General features: G+C 39.4%; 1 protein-coding gene across 1 annotated transcript in view; it reads right to left on the bottom strand.

Moving 5' to 3' along the window:
• LOC120427336 (formin-like protein) overlaps positions 1–21949 on the bottom strand; it is an 87728-nt gene that overhangs the window by 641 nt on the left and 65138 nt on the right. Inside the window, exons 4-9 of the mRNA XM_039592187.2 lie at positions 13435–15223; positions 13078–13370; positions 12556–13008; positions 12386–12487; positions 5873–6001; positions 29–101 (exon numbers count right to left, since the gene is read on the bottom strand). Of these exons, the coding sequence (XP_039448121.1) occupies positions 29–101; positions 5873–6001; positions 12386–12487; positions 12556–13008; positions 13078–13370; positions 13435–15223 (2839 nt within the window). The remainder of the gene's footprint in view (positions 1–28; positions 102–5872; positions 6002–12385; positions 12488–12555; positions 13009–13077; positions 13371–13434; positions 15224–21949) is intronic.

The following is a 21949-nucleotide window of genomic DNA, read 5'->3' as shown; positions in this document are numbered from 1 at the left end:
AGTTTGTAAGAAATAACTATTAATTTACCTTCATCTTGCTGGAGAAGCTTTTTCTCGCGCACCGAATTGGCCTTCGTTTTAAGCTCGTTGATAACTGCCTCCTAAAAGAAATGTCGAGTTTTTTTTTCAAATTGTTAAAACGATTCGGTAAAGGGTTTGAAAGTGGATGTGCACTTGTGAGTTATAAATTTTTCAACCAAATTACTATTACCTATTGTGTGAGGGAGAGTAGCAAAGCAAACCAAAAGCGTTTAAGCCAACGATTAATTATGCAGCTTAAGCCTCATTATCATACACGCGATCACACTCACTTACAAATAGAGTTTAATAGAGAAAAAAATGCAATGAATAAAACATATCTAAATAACTGAATTTGTAATCATGCTGTCAAACAAAACCGTGCGAATGCTAACGGAAAAAGTGATTTTTCTTGTAAGGTAGGTATATTTCTCTGTTAGTCACGTGCCGATTGCATGTGGGTGGTATTGTGCTAGAAAAAAGTGGCGGGAAATTGTTCTTTCAAAACGGTGTTCCCTCATGCCGTACGCGTTCCCAACTAAAACACATGCCGTTTTGCATACCTTCGCTAAAAAGGCAAATCTGTCGCCAAATCTTTGATCGTGGTGTTTGACGATTGCGAGGTGGAGTCCCAAATCGAATAATCCCAATTAGAATGGATCAGCGTGAATTCGAGCGTCAAGTTTCGCCAACTTGCTAATAAATCTTCTCGGTTAACCGATCACGGCGTGGCATTGAATACTAAGTGTGTTACGGTTGTTCTCTTTTCAAGACGGACGCGTTATTTTTTGTGAATTTAAATACTCTTAGCAGAAAAAATCCACAATTTTGTCGATTTTTTCAATATAAACTTCAAGGGCTTTTAGAGAAGAGTCAAATAAGCTCAAATTTGGAATTTAGCATATTGATGGGTCAAATTTTGATTTCAGAGGTTAGCACCGGTGGGTACCCGGATTTGGACCACAGAGTAAAATAGAGCGAATAGTCCGAAGAAATGTCATTTTATTTGTTGGCTTTTTTATTGTAAGGTTTGCTGGTAGCAGGCGTGCGATGTGCCACAAAGTGGAACCAAAAATCAAGTGACAGTGGTAACTCTGTCTTACTATGTGATTTGGACCACCCTAGTGTGTAACTATTTTCTGAATTCGGATATCTTTTCGTAAAGTTCAATAAGCTAATGTAAACATCAATATTTCCCGGTTACTTTGATGGATATTGACATAAGGTGTGAGGGGGTACACTAAATGTTTACATTTGCTTGTTAGACCTTATCAAAAAAGCAATGCTCTATATGGCAATAGTAAAGCCCACCAAAACATTTCAACAACAAAAAATAAATAAAATAAAAAATCATCAAAATCGGTCGATTTCGTAGAGAATTTCTCGAAGCACATTTAAAAGTGAACTGAACCACGAATAACAGGAAAATCAATTATAAGTACTTTCTCGTCTTCAAAAAAAAGGATGTTTTAAAAAAAATCACTCGTGCAAATCCATCATGAATTAATTGAAAGTTTATTTTATTCTGTGACGAGTTGATTTTCACTCAATATACGGATTAATCTGCAGATTTTACAGAAGATTTCATAGGCAAAAAAAGCCCATGGAGCAATTCTCTCCGAAATTTTTATTTTTTGTATTTTTTAATCCGACTGAAACTTTTTTTGGTGCCTTCGGTATGCCCAAAGAAGCCATTTTGCATCATTAGTTTGTCCATATAACTTTCCATACAAATTTGGCAGCTGTCCATACAAAAATGATATGTGAAAATTCAAAAATCTGTATCTTTTGAAGGAATTTTTTCATCGATTTGGTGTCTCCGGCAAAGTTGTAGGTATGGGTACGGACTACACTGATATACACGGTAAAAAAAATTGGTGATTTTTTATTTAACTTTGTGTCACTAAAACTTGATTTGCAGAAAAACACTATTTTTATTTTTTTATTTTTTGATATGTTTTAGAGGACATCAAATGCCAACTTTTCGGAAATTGCAAAAAATCTTTGACCGAGTTATGAATTTTTTAATCAATACTGATTTTTTGACTTCATTTTCGATTTAAAATCAAATTTGCAATCAAAAAGTACTTTAGTGAAATTTTGATAAAGTGAACTGTTATCAAGTTAAAGCCATTTTCATGTAACTTTTTTGTAAACAGTCGCAGTTTTTCTTTTTTTCAAATTAGTGAACATGTTTGCCCACTTTTGAAACAAATATTTTTAAAAAGCTGAGAAAATTCTCTATATTTTGCTTTTTTAAACTTTGTCGATACGACCCTTAGTTGCTGAGATATTGCCATGCAAAGATTTAAAAACAGGAAAATTGATCTCACCCAAAAAACCCTCCAATTTCTAATGTCGATATCTAAGCAGCTAATGGTCCGATTTTCAATGTTAAAATATGAAACATTCGAGAAATTTTCCGATCTCTTCGAAAAAAATATTTTCAAAATGTTTAAATCAAGACTGACAATTTAAAAAGGCCAAACATTTAATATTACGCCCTTTTTAAATGATAGTCTTGGTTTAAAATTATAAAAATATTTTTTTCGAAAAGATCGAACATTTTTATCAGAGGATTGGACAATTTAACGTAGGTTTAATTATTTGACATTGAAAATGGAAAATAGAGTTTCTGTTCCTACGGCTGTATCTCAGCAACCAGAATTCTTTTCTTTAATTTTTCTTAGATTTTTTCTTAACTTTTCGAAAATAATATTTTTTAAACGAGTGTCACCATGGTAACCACAAAAAAAAAAACAAAAAATTGGAAATTTCTCGAAGATCAAATTTTAGGTGTATTTCTAGAGTTTTTTTTTCGAAAAGGTCCTATAAGCTTTTGTGTTTCATATGTTTATAAGTCCTAATCAAAAAAGTCTAGATTTTATCGAAAAAAAAAACTATGGATGATCATTTTTTTTCTGTATGTAAGAGTTGAATAAGCTTTGAAACTCTATAACAGGGGTGCTCAAAGTTTTAAGAGGCCGGGCCAAATTTGAAGCTCAAATGAGCTTGCGGGCCTAATTTACAAAAAATGTTATTAAAAAAGAATTACGTTATTTTAATTTAAAATAATAGAAACCACAAAATAACGGTTTTCTAATGGTACTGTTGATTTTTTATTGTTTCAGCAGGTATATGAAGAATAGTTTTTAGTTGAATGCAACTGCGTTTTAAAAAAAAATTAAAGTTTTGTTTTTATATTTCGAAAATGGTGACATGTTGAACAATTCATCTAAAGGCGTAATTTTATCTATAAAATAAGTGTGGCTAATGAAAAATCGTTGAGAGCGAGAATTTCAACATTTCAATGAAAAAAAAAATTAGAAAATGTTTTAAGCTTCCGTATAGTTAAACTGCAATCATTATTTTCAAAAAAATATGGTTCGACAAAAAATACCTTTAAAAAAAAAACATTTATTTATTTCATCGAAAATTCACTAAAATTCAAATTATTTTAGATAAACCCAAACTTGCTCAAATTCAAAATGCAAAGGAATTTTAATTAATTGCTTTCACTTAATTTTATTTATTTTTTTTTGAAGTTTTTAATGTTTTTGAAAATATATTTTTGCTCCTGGTTTTTCGAGCCAATTTTTTAATAATAGGGGAGGGGTGGTTTGATCGACGAAAGCTTTATAAAATATTTGTAACAAACTTGATCCTCGGATTTCCATATTTTGTCTGCCTAAATCAGTCAGTCAATCAGACTCATTTAAGGGTCAGTCTATAAAAGAGTCATTATGACTTGCAAATTAATAAAGAAAACTTTTATTTTTGCAACTATTACAGAATTGTACCTAAGTCAAACTTGAACGTTTTTTAAATATTTCCAAAAATGTTTGATGAAAGTTTTGACGATATTTACTAGTTTCACTCACACTAAAACGTGTGAAATTGTTTTAATTATAAATTTTTTTGAACAGATTATTTGTCTCCTAAAGTGGGGATCAAATATTGATAAATCATAAGTATTTTTCATTAACAAAAAATAAAAAAAGATTAGCATATAAAAGTTTAAAATAAACCTTAATTTTGAAAAAGTATAAAATCACTTTATAAGTGGTCAACGGGCCATTTTACATGATCATTTAAAATGGGTCCGCGGGCCACAACATATCACCTCGCGGGCCACATTTGGCCCGCGGGCCATACTTTGGTCACCCCTGCTCTATAATAATGAATAACAAAATTTTAAAGAACTTTCAGGAATAATCTTAGAAATCTTATTTTACATCTAATATGATATATATTTTTGATGCTCAAAAAAATTGAAAAAAAAAAATATTTTGCGCAAATCAAAAGTAAAAAAAATGGCTAAGGACTTCAAATTTATCAGAATTTCGGTTCTCAAACTACTGATTTTATAAATGGACAGCTGTCAAATTTCAAGAAACTTGCTGGGATGTACAAGATGGCTTATTTGGTCATAGAGAAGGCTCAGCAAAGTTAAAAGCAACAAAAAAAAAAAAAACAACAAAATTAAAAGATGGCTGTTTTTTGGAAGCAACGCTAAACAGTCAAAATTATTTTAAAATACGTAAAATTGTTTTAAGACAAAATAAACTTCTACAAACACCAGTTTCAAATATTTTCTGTACTACCAAACTTAGTTTTGTTTTAGAAAAAAATACAAAAGTGTGTCTTTTTTTAAGTAACGAAATTAAAAAAAGAGAACGAGTAAATCTACAATTTCTCAATATTTTACTTAAAAGTTCATTATTGAGTTATTTTTTTAATTTTTTTCCGTAAAATTTGAATATAAAGAACATTTAAATAAAGTACACTTCATAATTTAATCGCATTAGTGAACTATTCAAACCGTCGTTTCCTTTCTACTCAGCTGTAAACCCTTATTTCCATTACTGCTTGTTGTCATCACTTGAGGAATTCTAGTCAGGTCAGAACTCGGTCCCAACATCGACCCCCGCGGCATTACCAGCACCGATGTGAAGCTTGCATACTTGAGCGTGAAAGCGCAAAGAGAGATGAGTTCACCTAAATACCATTTGTGAAACAATGTTACAAGATTTCGCAAAAATACATGGAACTTTATTTTTTTTTGTGAAAATTGATTTATATAATATTCCAAGTATCATTGCTGCAATGTGTTACTACCAAAAAAGCAGATGAAACCATGACTGAAAACAGGGAAAAGGCGTTGCATTTTCTAACTACTGAAAACGAAAAGCACTCATTTCAAACGTTTTGATTAACTGGATGTATTTTTTTTACATATATTGCAATGGCACTTTTAACAGCAAACTTACAAACTACAGTTACACACATAAACCAGAACTTTTTTAATGCGAAAAAAAGAAAGATTACCGTACAAATGTAGTTAGGCGCAATGTGAAGCAAAATAATATTAATAACAATATGTTTCTCTATCTTAGTCAGTACATATATGGGTGAGATGGGACATGTTTCAAAATTGCCAAATCGCTAGTTAAAGTGCAAATCCTGTCACCATTGTTTTGTGCGGAAACCTCTTAACCTACAATTGAAAACATGTCCCACAGCTTAAAATTTAATCTATCTAACAACAAAACCAACAAAAAATAAAGCAATCGTACTTCAAAAAAACGTATTAAATGTGGCAAGAAAAAAAAAACATCAAAAAACTAACACACTTTAAACATTCTAACAATCACTTCAAGCTAACGAGCGACGTCGACCCCGTGCCGAACACGTGCTGCAGCTCGCGGTTCATTTGGGTTAGATTTTGTAAAAACGTACTGGACAGCCGAATGCTCGGATCGCCGGCACTTGGGCCGTTACTGGCACCACAACCATTACTAGCAAACGGACTAGAAGAAGCGGAGGGGGACGTAAGTGGTAGGTGGAGGCGTACCTGTTGCTTCTTCTGGCTGTTGATCTTGTTGTTCCGCAGCACGACCTGGTCGTTTTCGTCCTTCTTGGAGGCGGCGAGCAGGGCCGCTTGCTCGAGCCGGCGACGTTGTTCGTTCTCCTGATCGCATGTCTGGTTGGTTTTAGAAGGAAAATTGTGGAAAAAATACATAAGTTATAATATTTGTTTTTCATAAACAATTTGATTTCATTGAATTTCATGAAAACCGAGAAACGCTGGACAATGTGGGATTTTGCAAAATCTAGAGGAAATTCTCAAATGTTTGGCAGGGTAAGGATTGATCATCTACTTTTTTTTAAAGGGGAATTCTCCACCATACTCAAAAAATTTCGCTTGGAGTTTGACTGTTTTTGAGAAGGTAAAGCTGAGCTTTGCGATCATTGTCCAGATCGCAAAATTAAGAGGAAAAATGATTTTCCAAAAAATCGAGCCAAACCTTCACTAGGGCACATAACCAAAAAGTAAACATTCTGGATTATTCCACTATTCCATTCATTAGTACACTCCCTACATGCCCTCCAAGAATCAGATTAATAGCAAACAATTTCCTGTTGAAAAAAATAAAAACACAAAAGGGCTCATAAGAATGTTCACTCCAAACCAAAAAAATGTTCAAATGTGCCCTTTCCTTTTTTGTTAGTTTTCGTAGTTGTGGAACTTTTTGTGTTATAAAGTGAACTTTTCATACATTCTTAACACTAATTCACTTCAAAACAAAGTTTAGTTTACTTTTCTCAAAAAAAAAACTGCTTTTCTGTTTCAGAAAAAAAATATTTTGAATTATTTGTCAAAAGTTACAGCCATTATTGAATACAACAAATGCAATACAAAGAAAATCTCCTTTAGGAGTTCTGAAAACAGACTTTTATGGACATGTTGGACAAAAGTTACGTTAATTTAAGTTATGCAATTTTAATACTCACGTAGGGTTTTTTTTCTGTGAACCCAAAATATTACCAGAAATCGATGTTTTGATACTTTGGCTCAATTCGGTGGGCAGATTTGGATTAAGCAGGCAAAATTGCATAGAAAACATAAAGTTTGACAATTTTCGAATTTCGTTCCTGAAAAGTTAGATTGTATGGAACACCCTGTTCGTGAACAACCCAAATTTTCAAACAGGGTAAAAGTTGCACCTTCTCATTTACAACAACTTTTTATTATAGGACACTAGAGCTTTTCTGAAAATCAAAACTATTTCCACTTCATTTTACACGGTATGGCGGAAGCAAAATATTACAAATCGAAAACACCCATAAGAGATTTATATGTAGAAAGTTTTTCAGATTTTTTTTTCATGCTGATAGAGATGCCTGGCCCTAATCAGAAATTAATTATTTTTTATTAAAAAAAATACTTATTTTTGAATGTTTATTGTAAATAAAGGTAAAAGAAATGCAAAACATTTTGAAATACGACATAAAATAACGCTTTTAAATATTAAAAAAAAATAAAATTCACTTCAGCCACCATGCGCCTCCTCCCATGGTATTTATATGGGAAAACACGTTTTTCCCTGTTTTTCCGAAAAACTTTATTTTCACCGATAAAATATTTTAAATCTTACATATTCTTAATCAGTGTGTGTGTGTGTGTGTGTGGTCCAATCCAATACCCGCTAACCGGTAGCGAAATTATGGGAAAGTACACTGAGGAAAAAGAATGTAAGATTTTCATAAGACTACATCTTATGTGCTGCCTGATTTGAGTATCCACTAGGCTCTCGCGATTTTCATAGACAATCTTATGACCGTCACAATAAATTCATATGGTTATAACTAAACTTTACTTATGTATTTGGTCCACTGTTGATAGACTATGGACTTCATAAGAAATTCTTATGAAATTCATCTGTAATTTTTCAATGGTTTTCGCGGGTTTCGCTAGTGTGAAATTTTTTGACATTTCAAGATGGCGAAAGGACGGATCGAGCAGACAATTTTAAACGCTCGCTACTCCAAATCGCCCCGTAGTTCGTTCCGGTAACTACTTCACAAAGCTGCGGCCGCCGCTATGAGTTTTGGTGCGACCTCCAAGACACAGGTAAGTTCTGTGGCGGGTTCCGTGGGTTTTGGTTCGAAGTTGAATTTTTTTTTGTATTTTAGTTAATATCAATGGCCGTTGGTTCCGCCGGCGGCCCTCATCAGCATCCTCCAGAAGGATCCGGAGAATAGCATCGGTGAGGACAGTTCCGAGCAGCGGTTTGATTGACGCGGTCATGCCGAAGGTGATGGCCATCCGGCAGAACATGCCGAATCACCAGCAAAAGACGATTAAACCGGAAGCTGCGGAAACCAACGGGAAGACGAGTAGCGGAATGAAATGAAGTTTTGGTTATATTACGATAATTTAAAAATATATACGTTTAAAATTTAAATACATTTTTGTTTTTATTCAATTAATAAAAATAAGAAAAAATGGGTATAAAAAACAATGTTTATTAATATAATCTCCATGAGCATTGCCATATATTCTGTACACAATTCCATCTATGAATGTCATAAGATAACTCAATGGAAATCTTAATTGACGGCTTTGTCAAATTTCCCCTCCCAGCCATAAGAAAATCTTATGACATCCGAATAAAATCCTGATGTCGAAAGGTCATAAGACGTTCTTATGGATTTTGCCAGTACTTTTTTCTGAGTGTATAATTTGTATCAGACTGTGTACATGCCGAATGCTGATACAGCTTATCTCAGTCCCGGGTATTAGGTGGTGATAGCCCTCGCGCTGCTTCCAACGACCCATTTCAGAATGACAGAGCTCCTTGCGGTCCAATTCCGAGGTCGCTGGGCATTGTTCGGCCCCGCCTTAACATAGAAGCAAGCATCTGAAGGAAACTCGATCTATATTTAGACTTCCAATCCCCTCAGGCAAATCAGGGATCAGCGCGTATTTAATAATATGAGAAGAAGAGATAACATGTTTCAACACTACGGATCAATTCACTGCTAGAGTGTAAACCTTCTGATGGCCGACTGCTTAGCGTCCCAGACCACCACCAATCCAAAGGTGTGAGTTCGAATCCCACCTGATTCATTTTAGTTTTTATTCATATTCAAATTCCAAATTTCAAAGGTACCGACCGGGATTTGATCCCTGAACCTTCTGCTTGGGAGACAGAAGCCGTAACCATTAAGCCACGGAGCCGGTTGATCTTACATATTCTTAATCAGGAAGGTAAAACACAACTTTCTACTTATAAATCTCCCATTGGTGTTCTTGAATTATAATATTTTGTTTCCGCCTTACCGTGTTTTGCGATGTAGACCACTGTGCATCGCCATATCGGCCGCCATCTTGGATTATATACTGCCAGATTACTTTAAAGATTTTTGTTTGGACTAAACAACCCAAAATACGATAGCGAAAAAAAACATGTTATTTTGATTATCTGGAGTGAAATTATTGCGAGACTTCGGATAATCGTGGACTTTGTTTAACTTTTCTTTTAATTTATCTAAGTGATTTATTTTTTTTAACAGTAAAAAACAATAACCACAAAAGCAATATTTTGTTGGAAATTGTTAATTTGTCAATTAATTGGGTCCTAAAATGAAGCTTAGATTGCTGATATTATTGTTTACAGCGATAAAGCTTATTTTTCTGAGTACAATGACCCTTTTGTACGACCACAAAGACTTTAAAATGGATTTTTAAATCAATTTTGAAAAATTAACCTGGCGGTCCTTCTTGACAGAAAAGGGGACCATAGTTGATCCATCAAAAAAAATGCCAGAGAATTATTTCACCAGGGAAAGTGAGATGATTTGATACAGAATCGAAAAAAAATCTTCCACGCTAAAGAAAAGCTTAAAACGACGTGATCAGCACGTCGCTTTTTGAGAGCACGCAATGTAAACAATAACAAACACGTTTTGTTTGTCTGATCATTCTGTGCATCCCGAAGTTTTGTTGAATTTGGTTGCCGGAGTCCCGAGTTAACGTCATGATTCGAATTCCCGGACGCTTCGAAACCCGGACACTTCATCTTGTTTTATCAATTATTTGGATAAAAGTTCGCATTATGAAAGTCAAAACTGTGTTATTTTATGAATTCCAACATCAACTTTCATTTAAAGTTTGTTTGAACGCTGTAGTTAATGCCAAAACAATTAAATACAATAAAATTATAAGTTTACCAAAAATGTGAAACATTTCATCTGAAATATTTCATAGGCGTTCGAAGCACCGGGAAGGCAAAGCAGAAATTTATGGTTTCGATTTCCTTAAATTCTAGCAAATTTTTATATAAACTATCGATTGTTTTAATGTAAACAGCTTATTTGAGACCTAAAGAATGCAATTCACTAACATTTCAGTCCAAATTTGTGCAATTCATAAGTAAAATCGAGTGTCCGGAATTCGAAGCAAAAGTGTCCGGATTTCGAATCAGCTTTTATCAGTGTCCGGGATTCGAAGCACAACAAGTCATTTTAATTTTAAAATTCTGCTGAAAAATTGTTAGAAAAGATATAATTTGCATGCATTTTCTTGAAACTGACTGTTTATACTACGTCCTGATGATATTTCTACATTTCCAACTTATTACATGATTTTTTGCCAGCTATAACAAAAATGATATGCTACTAAGTGTCCGGATTTCGAATCATGACGTTACGTGTGTCAAACGCGTTCTAACAAAATTCCCTTTGGCCAGTTGTCCCACGTACAGCAACTTTCAGGATGTGTCAAGATAGCAAGATCAGATCGAAACTTCTTTCATATGAAGTGTGACAACAATGTACAGAGAATGTCAGGTTTTTGTTGAATATCATAGGATTAAAATCGAATTTCGTGGATCTGTGAAGGTCAGCTGAGACATTGAGAGCTGCACAAAATGGCGTTCTTCGTTTTCGTTTTCGTTTTACGGAGCAAGGTGGGGGACGCGGCCTCAAGTCAGTCCAAGTCCGGTTTCTTGTGGAAAAAAGGGTAGTGGCCGAACTAGTATTGCATACAAAATGAACACCACCGGAAGATATAGGGGATCGGGAGGGGGAAGGTGAAAGAAATTAGTGTTGGTGTGAGTAGTAAGAACTTGGATGACTTGAGCAGTTACGGTAATCTAAGTTTAACACTGAATAAAGAAAATCTGAAATTGTGATTCAAAGTAACTAATCGGGGATCTATACAAAAGAAACCTATGATGTATTTCAAATTTAAAGGATATAAAAAAAAATACTAGAGAACAAAAGATGAAAACTAACTTGTCTAGGGAGTATAAATCCGGCCTTTTTCTGGGCCCCGACCTGTCGCGTCCGTCAGTAGTCTTGTCGTACATTACAACTAGAAACAGATCTGCCAATGAACTATTACACTTCGACCAAATCAACTAATCATTTAAGTCCAATTATTCATCTACGGAAAACTAACTAACTTTAATCAAAAACCTAAACTAAACTGTCTGAAAGTAAATTTAATCTCAAATCCCCGAATGTTTTATTACAACGCCAAATAAGGTAAAGGACCTTGTTTTTAAACCAGTCTTGCCGCTTCCAAAAACCAATAAACATAAATGAACAGTTCATAAACATAAATGAAGAGTTCATAAGTTGAACACTCGTCATTAAGACGACTATTTCGTGCCTTTCATTTCATTAGGGCATAAAGCCTTGCAAACAAGAGTGCATCTCTATCATACCTTATGTAAACTGTCATTTAAGTGAAAAAGACACACTCCTGTTCACAAAACCCATGTGTCCGTTGAAATGTTAGGCTCCATTTGATCGTCAAGGCTCCAGTAGATCCTCGATTCGCAACAATGGTCGATACAACCATAATCCGAAAACCGTTAGTTCAACAGATTAACGAATTTTGTCCGATATCATTACATTATTGATTGACCGAGGCTCTATGGAAATTTCAACATATCAAAATGCTTTGTATTATTACTGAAAGGGAAGTTTCGAATTTAGGCACGTTACATTTTTTTTTAAATAAATTTCAAAATCTATTCTATCCTACAATGCCTAGAAGAGGCCTCTGTTTCTGTTGTGAGTAAGCGCTGGTTTCAGAGTTCATTTTTCAATTTAAAAGGGGTGGGAGACGACTAGTTTGCTTCATGAACTCCTACTCGGCCTTGGGACCACCTCTTAAGACACTGATGGCTCCTAGCTAGGAATAAAACCTAGACACAGCGTCGAGGCCCGCTTCGCATGGCAAAAATGTTGGCTGGGGGGAAGTGATATTATCACGAAATTTTATTTTAAAGCCAACATTGCTAACGGCGTCGAGGTCCTTACTCATGCCCAAGGGAGCTGCACAAAATGGCGTTCTTGGTTTAAAATCGACTCTTCGACACAAGCGATGAAAAGTAAAAGGTTTCACAACGGGATTGCAACAAATATTGTCAAGGTTAATAAAATGGAAAAAAGGAATATTTCCTGCTGTTCTGCAAAGATCTTTTGCAAAGATTTAAGATGAAATATTGCGTTGTGAAGTAATGATGATATAAAAAAAAGTCATGTAAGACGATCTATTAAAAAAACTTACCTTGAACGCTCTGACAAATCGGACTAGCAATGAGAAGAATGCATTGGCGTCTGCATTCCGGGACGATTCACCAAAGTATTCGATGCACTCTTTGAACGAATCCTGTAACAACATTAACAATTCTGCATTCAATATACATTCTAGTGTTAATAAATTAGTCACTCAATTACCTGCGCCGTCTTACAATCCACCCGGATCTTCTTCAGCTTCTCCTCCGAGTTGCTCAAAAAGTCCCGCAGCACGTGATTGTGCGTGCCCTTCCCTCGCAGGTCCGCCTCCTTCCGCACCTGCTCCATCCCCTTCTCGAGCTCGTTCACGTCCGAGATGAGTATCTCCAGCGAGACCTGGGCCGCCTTGTCGATACAGAACAGCTCCGAGTCAAAGTTCATCAGCTCGGGGAACTTTTGCCGCAGCGTGCCGACGATGTAGTGCATCAGGCTCATCCGCTTGTCGTTCGACTTGGTGTCCATCAGCGTGTCGAGGGACTGCAGCTTGAAGCCGTACGCGGGGCCGCGCTTGCTGCTGTTTAGGTAGTTGCCGAATGCGAGGATCACTTCGAGGAGGGAGCGGAACTTTTTCGACGATTTGATCGAGGACGAGGCGGAGATGATGGCGTAGATTTGCTGGTGGGTGGGAGAGGATGATTGTTGGTTAGTGATGTTCGAAATGGAACGGATCAAGTGAAATCTTACCGGGTTGATCAGGTGCAGACTGTCGAAGAAGTTGCCGATGTAGTTCATGATGGACAGCTTGGACGAGATGCGCTCGACCTTCGTCAGCTGCAGCATGAACTTGTCCTCCTCGGTGAGCAGGTTCAGGTCCTTCTTCTCTATCACATACTCCTTGTAGAGCTTCTGCTCCTGGTCGGTGGGCACCATCTTCTGCAGCAGCTCGACGTTCTCGAGCGAGAGCTGCTTCAGGTCGAGGTTGTTGATCGCCTTGATGACCAGATCGGCGGGCATTTCCAGCTTGCGGCGTGAGATTGCTGCAGGGGAAAAAGGGAAGTCAGTTAGTGCTTGAACAAATCATACGAACCTGAAGTTTTGTACCTATATTTCTTAACCTCGTGTGCTCGAGCAGCGAGATGTGCTCCGGCTTCTTGAACCGCTTGCTGGGGAACGTGGACAGGCCGTCGATGTTGTCGCAGTTGCCGTTCGTGAGTGGGCCGCCCATGCCGATCTTGAAGCGCTCCTCAAAGTCGGTAAAGTCGATCTGGCGGTGCAGCTTTTCGTCGTCGAGCTCGTTGAAGATGGTTCCGCGCACCTGGTTGGGCTTGAGCGCGACCCAGTTGAGCGTTGGCAGTTTGTATTTGGTTTGTACTTTGCGCTTGATGGTCATGTTGCCGTCGGTGCAGTGAATCGCTCCGCCGAGGTTCATGAAGCCGCTGCCGGGACCGGCCGGAGGCGGTGGAATGAATGCGGGTGGTTTCGGAGGTGCGCGCGTACCGTTGAGACTCGGCAGGGCAGGTGGAGCGGGTGGACATGGAGGTGGGGGAGGAGTCGGGGCAACTGGTGGGGCAGGAGGAGCGGGGGGAGGTGGTACGGGTGGGGCTTTGTCTCCTCCGTTGAGGGTTGCCGTTCCCGTTGGACTGAGTTCGGACAGTTTGCCACCCTTCGCCAGAAGGTTGGACACGTCCGCGATCGAAGTTCCCTTGGGGAGGGTTTTGGTAAAGTTCTCCAGCTCGAGCAGCATCGACTGTCGGCTCTTGGATTCTTGCTCGTGTTGTTTGAGTGCTCGCTTTAGTTTCAGTATCTCTTCCTCCACGGTTCGATGCTTGTTGTGCAGATCTTCCCGCTCAACGCGCGTTTGACTTAGTTCCGACTCAAGCTCGCCGATCTTGAACAGCGCTTCCCGCTCGATTTCACTAGCCTGGTCTAAGGCACGACCCAGTTCGTCCTCAAGTTCGTTTACCCTCTCGAGGGCGGCAGTCTTCGTTTCGCTGTCTTCCATTAGGGCGGCCACGTCGAACACATTGTCCAGATAGGCCGAGATTTGCACGTGCAGCTCCTCCGACTCGGTCAGCCGCAGCTTCTCCAGATAGTCGTCTAATCCTAGCGCAGTAAACTCATACTGCAGGTGCACCCTGTAATTCATGTCCTCCACGGAATGTACGACGATATTTACAAATTGCATGCAAGCCACCATAAAGTCTATGTTGAACAGTTCATAGTTCATAAAGTACTCCATCAGCGTCTGGAAACGACGCTGTTCCGAGCAAACCTTCTTAAAATTATCGAATGCCGACAGTATGATCTCGTGGCCACCCTTCACCAGACAGATAGCCGCAAGCAGCTCCAGCACGAGGGCCTTCGTCCGCAGCGATTTGTGGATCAAACTCAACGCTATACAATTGATCGCTTCCCGGTGCTGTATCACCATGTTGAACCCATACTTGTTGTTCATGATCGCTCGCATGCACATGATGCACACGTGGATATCATCCGTCGTCAGGCCCATGTTCAGCTTGGCAATGTGCCGCGACCTCCGCTTTATGCTCGGACTATCCATCATATCGCCCAACCCCGGCCTCATAAACCCATTCGAACCACCCAACTTGTGGTTCGTTTCGTTGCTCCCGTACGACGCGATCGTCGTATCGGCCGCCGCCACCGTCTTGTTCGGGTTCAGGCCCTCGTCCGATTCGGACTTGGCCTCCTGTATCCGCTGCTCGTGCCGCATCATCGTCAGCCGAAAGCTCAGATAGTCGATGAGCGCGTCCAGGCCCTGGTTTTCGTCGTCCAGAAACTCCTTCACCCACTCGATGTGGTTCGTGCGCAGCGAAATCTCCAGATCGCGCAGCACCTGCGTCGACGTCGATTCGCCAACCATTTTTCGTTTCTGTAACAGAGAGAAAAAAAAGAACTTGAAATCCCAGAAACAGTCTAACAAACAATTCTCCAAGTGCAATCCGAAGCTGTACTCATCCCCCAGCTGCCGATCCGATTACCATTCCTTGCGACCAATGATGCGCAATGATTGAGCTTATTTTGCTCTCTGTACTTCGAGTGTGACTTCAAGTGTTTCCCGGGATCAGCGGCGCTGTCGCTCAGCGAGGTGTCCGGCCGTAAGTCCGACCAAGTCCGCTACGACGACGCTGCTCCTCCTCGGTTGACCACACCAATCAATCTTCACGCTTCATTTGCACGCGGCGGAATCAGTCGCAAGTTGAGGCGTTGGATTTCCATCAACAGCTAAATCTATTGGGATGATATTGAGCCCGTGCGTAAACAATCCGCGCGCGCAATTGATTGATTTGCACGCGGTGACCCTGTCCAGATAGATACACCACATAACAAATCTCTTGGAAATTGAGACCGCACAGCAAATTTAGATCCGCAGACTTTGATTGCTCAACTGGTTGGAACGAATCGGTGACGGACCAATATTTGGCCTTTTCCTCAACAAACAGTAAATAATCATTTGCTTCCCTCCCTCGTATACCAGTTGGTATTCCAGGCAAACTTTGTTATCGAGCCAGTATGAGAGGAATGCGAAAATATTTGAGCAATTGATAGCCTGGAAACCTGGACGGTACTTAAAATGATCCAGATTGGATCAAAATAGCAAACTATGTGCGGAATATAAAACAGGTAACATTCCTTGGTGAATACTTTGATGAGTGTTTTGAATTTTGCACCCATCTAAGACTTATAGTTGCGAATAATGGAAATCAAGCACTCTAGAATATTGTTTTGGTCAAATTTTCGAAGACATCGGACCAGTGCAGTTATTACCGAGATATCAGAGATACCGTCAGTTCAAAAATTGAGATTAATTGGAAAACACTTAGAAGCTTCTATTTTTGTCAATTTAAAATCTTTGCTACTATTGTTCCGATTTTCAAAGTTCAGAAATGACAATGGCAAAGCATTTTCTCAGCTATTTGAAATTTAATTTATTATTTTTTTCAAGAGATTTTTGATTTTTTTTTTCAAGGTACATAATAAAATTTATTTCTCTCTGAAATTTATTTTGTCCATGGTTTTGATATTTTTGATATTTAAAACATATTTTTGATTCACTAAAACATGTAAAAATATGTGAAAACATTGTTTGATAATTTATCAAATTGTCCCAAATCTAAAAGAAGAACAAATTAGGTTAAATATACCCATGCCCATCACTCTAAGCGGTAGTGTCTGAATGAAACTCGATAATTCGGGGTGTTCCTTAAAATTTACTAAAACCAATTACACCAACCAGTAGAGATGCTTTTTGTAAACATTTCTGTTTCATTTGACTTTTGCCGAAAGGTATTTCAAATTCTTTTACAAGCATTTTACAAAAATATTTTCAACGTCTATTCTCGTCTGACGAGCAGGGCTTGCGAAATTTCGACTTTTTTGGTGATAGCTGACAGAACACTCCAATCGTCTTCACCACGACAACCTGATTTTTACATTTTACTTTCGTTCGTTTCACACACAAAGGAATGAGTGCTACGCAAAGTCACTCACACAATTATTGACTTCCCTCCAGGAGAAAAATCGCTTGGAGAGCGTTCGTTTGACATTCTACCGAGATTCCGATCATCTCTCCAATGATAGCAATCATATGACTCCTGTCACCACGCAGCATACATTAGGAAGAGAGAGACAAAAACGAGAGAAAGAGAAAGAGCACGTTGTCTCGTTCGGGAGGCTGCTTGAGTGGTGCTCATTTTTCGTTCGTTTCGTCTTCGTGTTTACGTTCACTGAACGTCGCCAAGCAACGACGGTCATGATAGGCGTTGTGTGTCAGCGACCAAATATCGTTTTGGGAAATGATCGCTGACAGAAAGTTCTATCGAATATCGAGCAGTCCCATTCAGTGATAGATCCCTTTTCAAGCATTGCTGACGAGAATGCCGTGTTGCCCAGGCAATTTCTATGAGCAAACTTTTTTTTTCCAGCGCACTTTTGTGGCTGCCAGCTCGTGTTTTTTTGAAACAAACATTTAGGATCAAACTAACAAAAAGTTGCGTTTCCAAAAGAAGTCTCCTGGCAACACTGGCTTACTCTTACACGCGCTGCTGGTGGTATTGGTGGTAGGACTTTGTCCTTCAACCTAAAATTTTACACTTGAGTTGTTCTCTACGATTTCGCAATTTTTATCCGTGTTTTAAAATGTATTTCTTTTGATTTGCAATCCCTTTGTCCATGGAATCCCTATGGCCAAAGAAGTAATTTTACATCATTATTTTTTCCATACAAGTCTCCATACAATTTTGGGTCTGAAAATATATGAATTTCTGTATCTTTAGAAGGGATTCTCTGATCGATTTGATGTCTTCGGAAAAGTTGTTAGTGATGATTAGGACTTTTTAGATGAAATAGGTATACGTCCCGTTTTTTATTTAACTTTTTATGACTAAAAGTTTAATTCTCAAAAACGTATTTTTTTATTTGCGATTTTTTTTATATGTTTCAGGGGACTTAAAAAACATCTTTTGAGGTGGTGTTGCAAACTCTGGTTTAGGAAATATGTTTTTTTTTTGAAAATCTGTGTATTTTGAAAATATCGTAACAAAAAGTGGTCAAAGACAAACTTGTAGGAAATTAGACGAGCTTTTTGAAAAAAATACATTGAAAAAAAATACACGCCAATTCTATGAGATTTTTAAATTTTTAAGTTTAAAAGTTACATTTCAAGGTGATGTCACGATTTTTTTTCGTTCAACATACATAAACATAACATAAAAGTCTCGATATTGACCATTGTCCTATGTCCAATCCTTGTGCAGATACAGCGGTTTTAAAAATAAAAATGTTGAAAAAATAGGTTTTTTAGTAGTTTTTTGCAATTTCTATATGACAGACTTGATTTTACAGTCTCGTAAATATTTTTACCGAAAAGCTCGTCCAATTTCCCGTAAGTTTGCCTTTGACAGCTTTTCAATTTGACTCGTTTAAATATTTACGTAAGGTTATTTACTATTCAGGTTTTTACCACACTGAATAAAATATTCTATTTTCAGTTATGAGCAATGTAATTATGCTTATATCTGTAAGCCCATACATTCAATTGAAATGCTGTCAGACAAACTTATGGGAAATTGGACGAGCTTTCCGGTAAAAATATTTACCAGACTGAAAAATCAAGTCTGTCATATAGAAATTGCAAAAAACCACTAAAAACCCTATTTTTCAACATTTTTATTTTTAAAACAGCTGTATTTTCACAACACAGAAAAAATAATGTAAATTTGGAAGCTGTAATTTTTGAAGGTTGAATATTACCTCTTTTATGATGTGATTTTACCTCAATTTAGGCTGAAAAAGTGACATTACACCAGAATTTTTTTTTGTTAAAACGTTTATTTAGATCAGTTTGTTTAAATGTACATGTTTTTGTAGTTTTTAAAGAACTCTTTAACAAACTAAACTAACTGCGAAATCTAGTGATGCTAGAGTAAAAGAACAATCTGGATCTAACACAAAATTTATATAGAAAATAAAAAGCTTTAGCGCCCTGCTTTTACTGTTAGCCTCAATATTGTTGAGCTCTGGTATCAAAAACAAATTGAAACTAACCCTTCGATTCAAAATTGCTCCTAATTTTGATTGAATGAAGTTCCAGAGATGTCTCACTCGAGTACACTTGGCGAATTTGTGCTCCAGATCTTCCACGGCACCGAGACAATGTTGACACGATCCACTGTCCAGTCTGTTCTGTCGGAACAGCAATTCAGCGTGTGGTATTTTCCGGTTGACCAGCAAATAGAAAGTAGTCTTCTCCGCAAATGTGAGTACTCTGCTCCTGATGTTGCGCCAGACTGACCTCCACGCTACAGCCGGGTGCTCGTTCATGATTTTTGGCGTGGTTAGTGTTCTTCTGAAGTACCCGTGGAGTTCTGTTGCCGTTGGTTGTCCAATCAGCCGTTGCGGTAAGTATGGCAGTTCTCGAGCTATGACTTTCAGACACGGGTACAGCGCCGGAATCCCACTAAGGTTTGGTGGGTTGTCCAGCTGACTCACGAAGGAAGCTGCGAATGGCGTTTCGCTAGATCCTCTGATAAAGCGGTTTAGAAACAAAGCTTTGCTTTTCATCTTTGGCACGTGCAGGTTTAGTCCTCCCTCTGCTACCGGGAGAGCTAGCTGGTCAATGGATACCCGAGTCGGATATCTTCCCCAGATAAACTGGCCAATCTGGGACGTGACTTTGGCTATGCAAGCGTTTGGCATGCTAAGCACTGATGCCATATACCACAACTTAGACGTCACAAACAAATTCAAAAGAGTGACCTTTTGATGGATGGAGAGATCACGTGGCTTGAAAAGCCACATGAGGTAGGACGTCTTCCGGATGGTTTCTCTCCAGTTCTCCTCGATCGTTCGTTTCAGTGAGTTGAAGTAGATAACTCCCAAGATCTTCACAGAGTCGCAAACCGTCGTCCAGCCCGCTCCTGTTGAGTTCTCCCGCTGCGGCCCAATGTTCACTGCAGTTGTTTTCGCTACGTTCAGCCTGGCCCCCGAGCACAGTCCGAAGTCGTCGAAAGCCCGCTTGACTTCAGCCAGCTTCGTTTCGTCCACCAAAATGATGGAAATGTCATCCACGTAGGCCACCACTAGCTCTTTGGGATGGTTACAAATAGCAAGAAGTTTCTCGAGGAGAGGATGAAGGAAAACGACAAAGAGCAGCATGCTAAGAGGATCACCTTGGCGCACAGACCTCTGAATGGGAAATTGAGCGGAGAGATTCCCATTGATGATTATCCGTGATCGGGCGGAGCGCATCAGCCTACCAATCAAAGCCACCAGATTTTCGTTGATGCGCATGCTGCGCAACACGCTTAGCAGGTACGTATGGTCAACCCGGTCGAACGCATGGTCCAGATCGAACGAGATGAGCTTCCCAGTTTTTCGCTTACAGTTCAACTCCACAACCCTGTCCTTTATCGCATGAACAGCCTCGAAGATATCGCGTCTTGCGTTGGAGCACTTCTGACACGAGTTGAGGATTCGATTCTCGTTTATTATTCGTTCCAGTCGCACCTTCAGAATGCGAGCCAGCAGTTTGTAGTCGTAGTTCAGCAGGGTAATGGGCCTGTACGCTTTGATGGTTTCCAGGTTCGTTTTCTTCTTGCTCAAGACCACTACACCGTCCAGGAACTGTTCGGGGAAACCTCCCCGCAGCGCCTCGTTCAGGATCAGGTTGAGCTGTCGATGAATAATGTTGAACGCCTTGACATAAAACTCCTTCGGGATGCCATCACATCCTGGGGACTTCCGGGAAGCACTCGTCTGGATAGCAGTGAAGATTTCTTCCGTTGTAATTTCTTCCATCGCACGGTTGTTTGCCTCCGAGTTCGGGTCCACTAGTCGATTACTCGGAAAGTCCCGGTTGAGCTGAACATCTTCAGCACTGTACAGCTGGCGGAAATAGTCAAAGATGTGTTCTTCGACTTCCGCTGAGTCTTCCAGAAGTCTTCCTTGGTGTTTGATAGAAGAGATTGTGCTGTTCTTCTTGCGACCGGCCCGGTCACCTAGCTGGAATGTCGACAGCTTTTCGTCACCCAGAAACTTGTCGTTCAGGCGCTCGAAGGCTTTCGAGAAATTATTTTGTAGCAGAAGCATCTTTCCTTTTATACGGTTGATTTCGGGAACCATCGCTGGATTGTTGGTCAAGTTGTCGTAGGCTGCTCGGAGTTGTCCGTACAGTAGTTCGTTCGCAACGTTGAACCGGCGGAAAACTTCGTTTGTCTTCCAGCGGAAGAAGCTCTTTATTCTGGGTTTGGCACAGCGAATCCACCACTCGATCCAGCTGTTGAAGTTCTGCTTCTCTCGTAGCCAGCGATTCCATTTGAGCTCGAATTCCTCGAGGTTCTCTTCAGTCAACACATGCGCACGCATCGACCAGAAACCATTTCCGGTCGGCCGTCCTTGATCGGGAAGACAGCACCGCACTTTGAACGCCTTGTGGTCCGTGAACGACGTCACGAGATACTCCGCCGTGCGCAAGCCCGGTACAAATGCACCGGAAACGTACAATCGGTCAAGCCGGGAGGAGCAGTTCGGTCTGATGAAGCTGTACGCGATCTGATTAGCTTTCAGAACTTCCCACGCGTCTTTAAGTCCCAGGTTGCTGGTTAGGTTTTTAAGCGCCAAGCTGTGGTTGCTGGTACCAGTTGCGTCCTTCGAAGCAATCACGCAGTTGAAGTCACCGCCAAGAATGCAGTGGTCTGAGCAGTTTTGGAGGAAAAGAGGAAGCGTATTGTTGAACAGGCGTTCACGGGATGCGGCGTTCACGGTTCCGGAGGGGGCGTATACGTTGCAAATGGTCACCATGCTTCGCAGGGTGACGGCAATGATACGCGTGTCGAGGCTGCGGCGAACGTTCGAGAAACGGATGTGCGATTTCAAAGCAATTGCTGTTCCTCTCCTACTGTCGTCCACGTTCGTTAAAACGTTGAACCCTGGGAGAGCTAGGTTTGGGTTTTCAACTTCTTGAAGCAGTATAATGTCAAGGTCAGTTGAGCGAATAAAGGTTTTCAGGGATTGGATCTTGTTGTCGTTCGAGATGGCATTAATATTGATGGTGGCGATGTTATAGGAGCAAGGCAGATTCATTGCAGTGGGAGCCGCA

This window comes from Culex pipiens, chromosome 2 (genome assembly GCF_016801865.2).
Source record: "Culex pipiens pallens isolate TS chromosome 2, TS_CPP_V2, whole genome shotgun sequence".
Taxonomy (NCBI): Eukaryota; Metazoa; Arthropoda; class Insecta; order Diptera; family Culicidae; genus Culex; species Culex pipiens.
The sequence above is the reverse complement of the archived record's forward strand: the minus strand, read 5'-3'. Positions and strand labels throughout refer to the sequence as shown.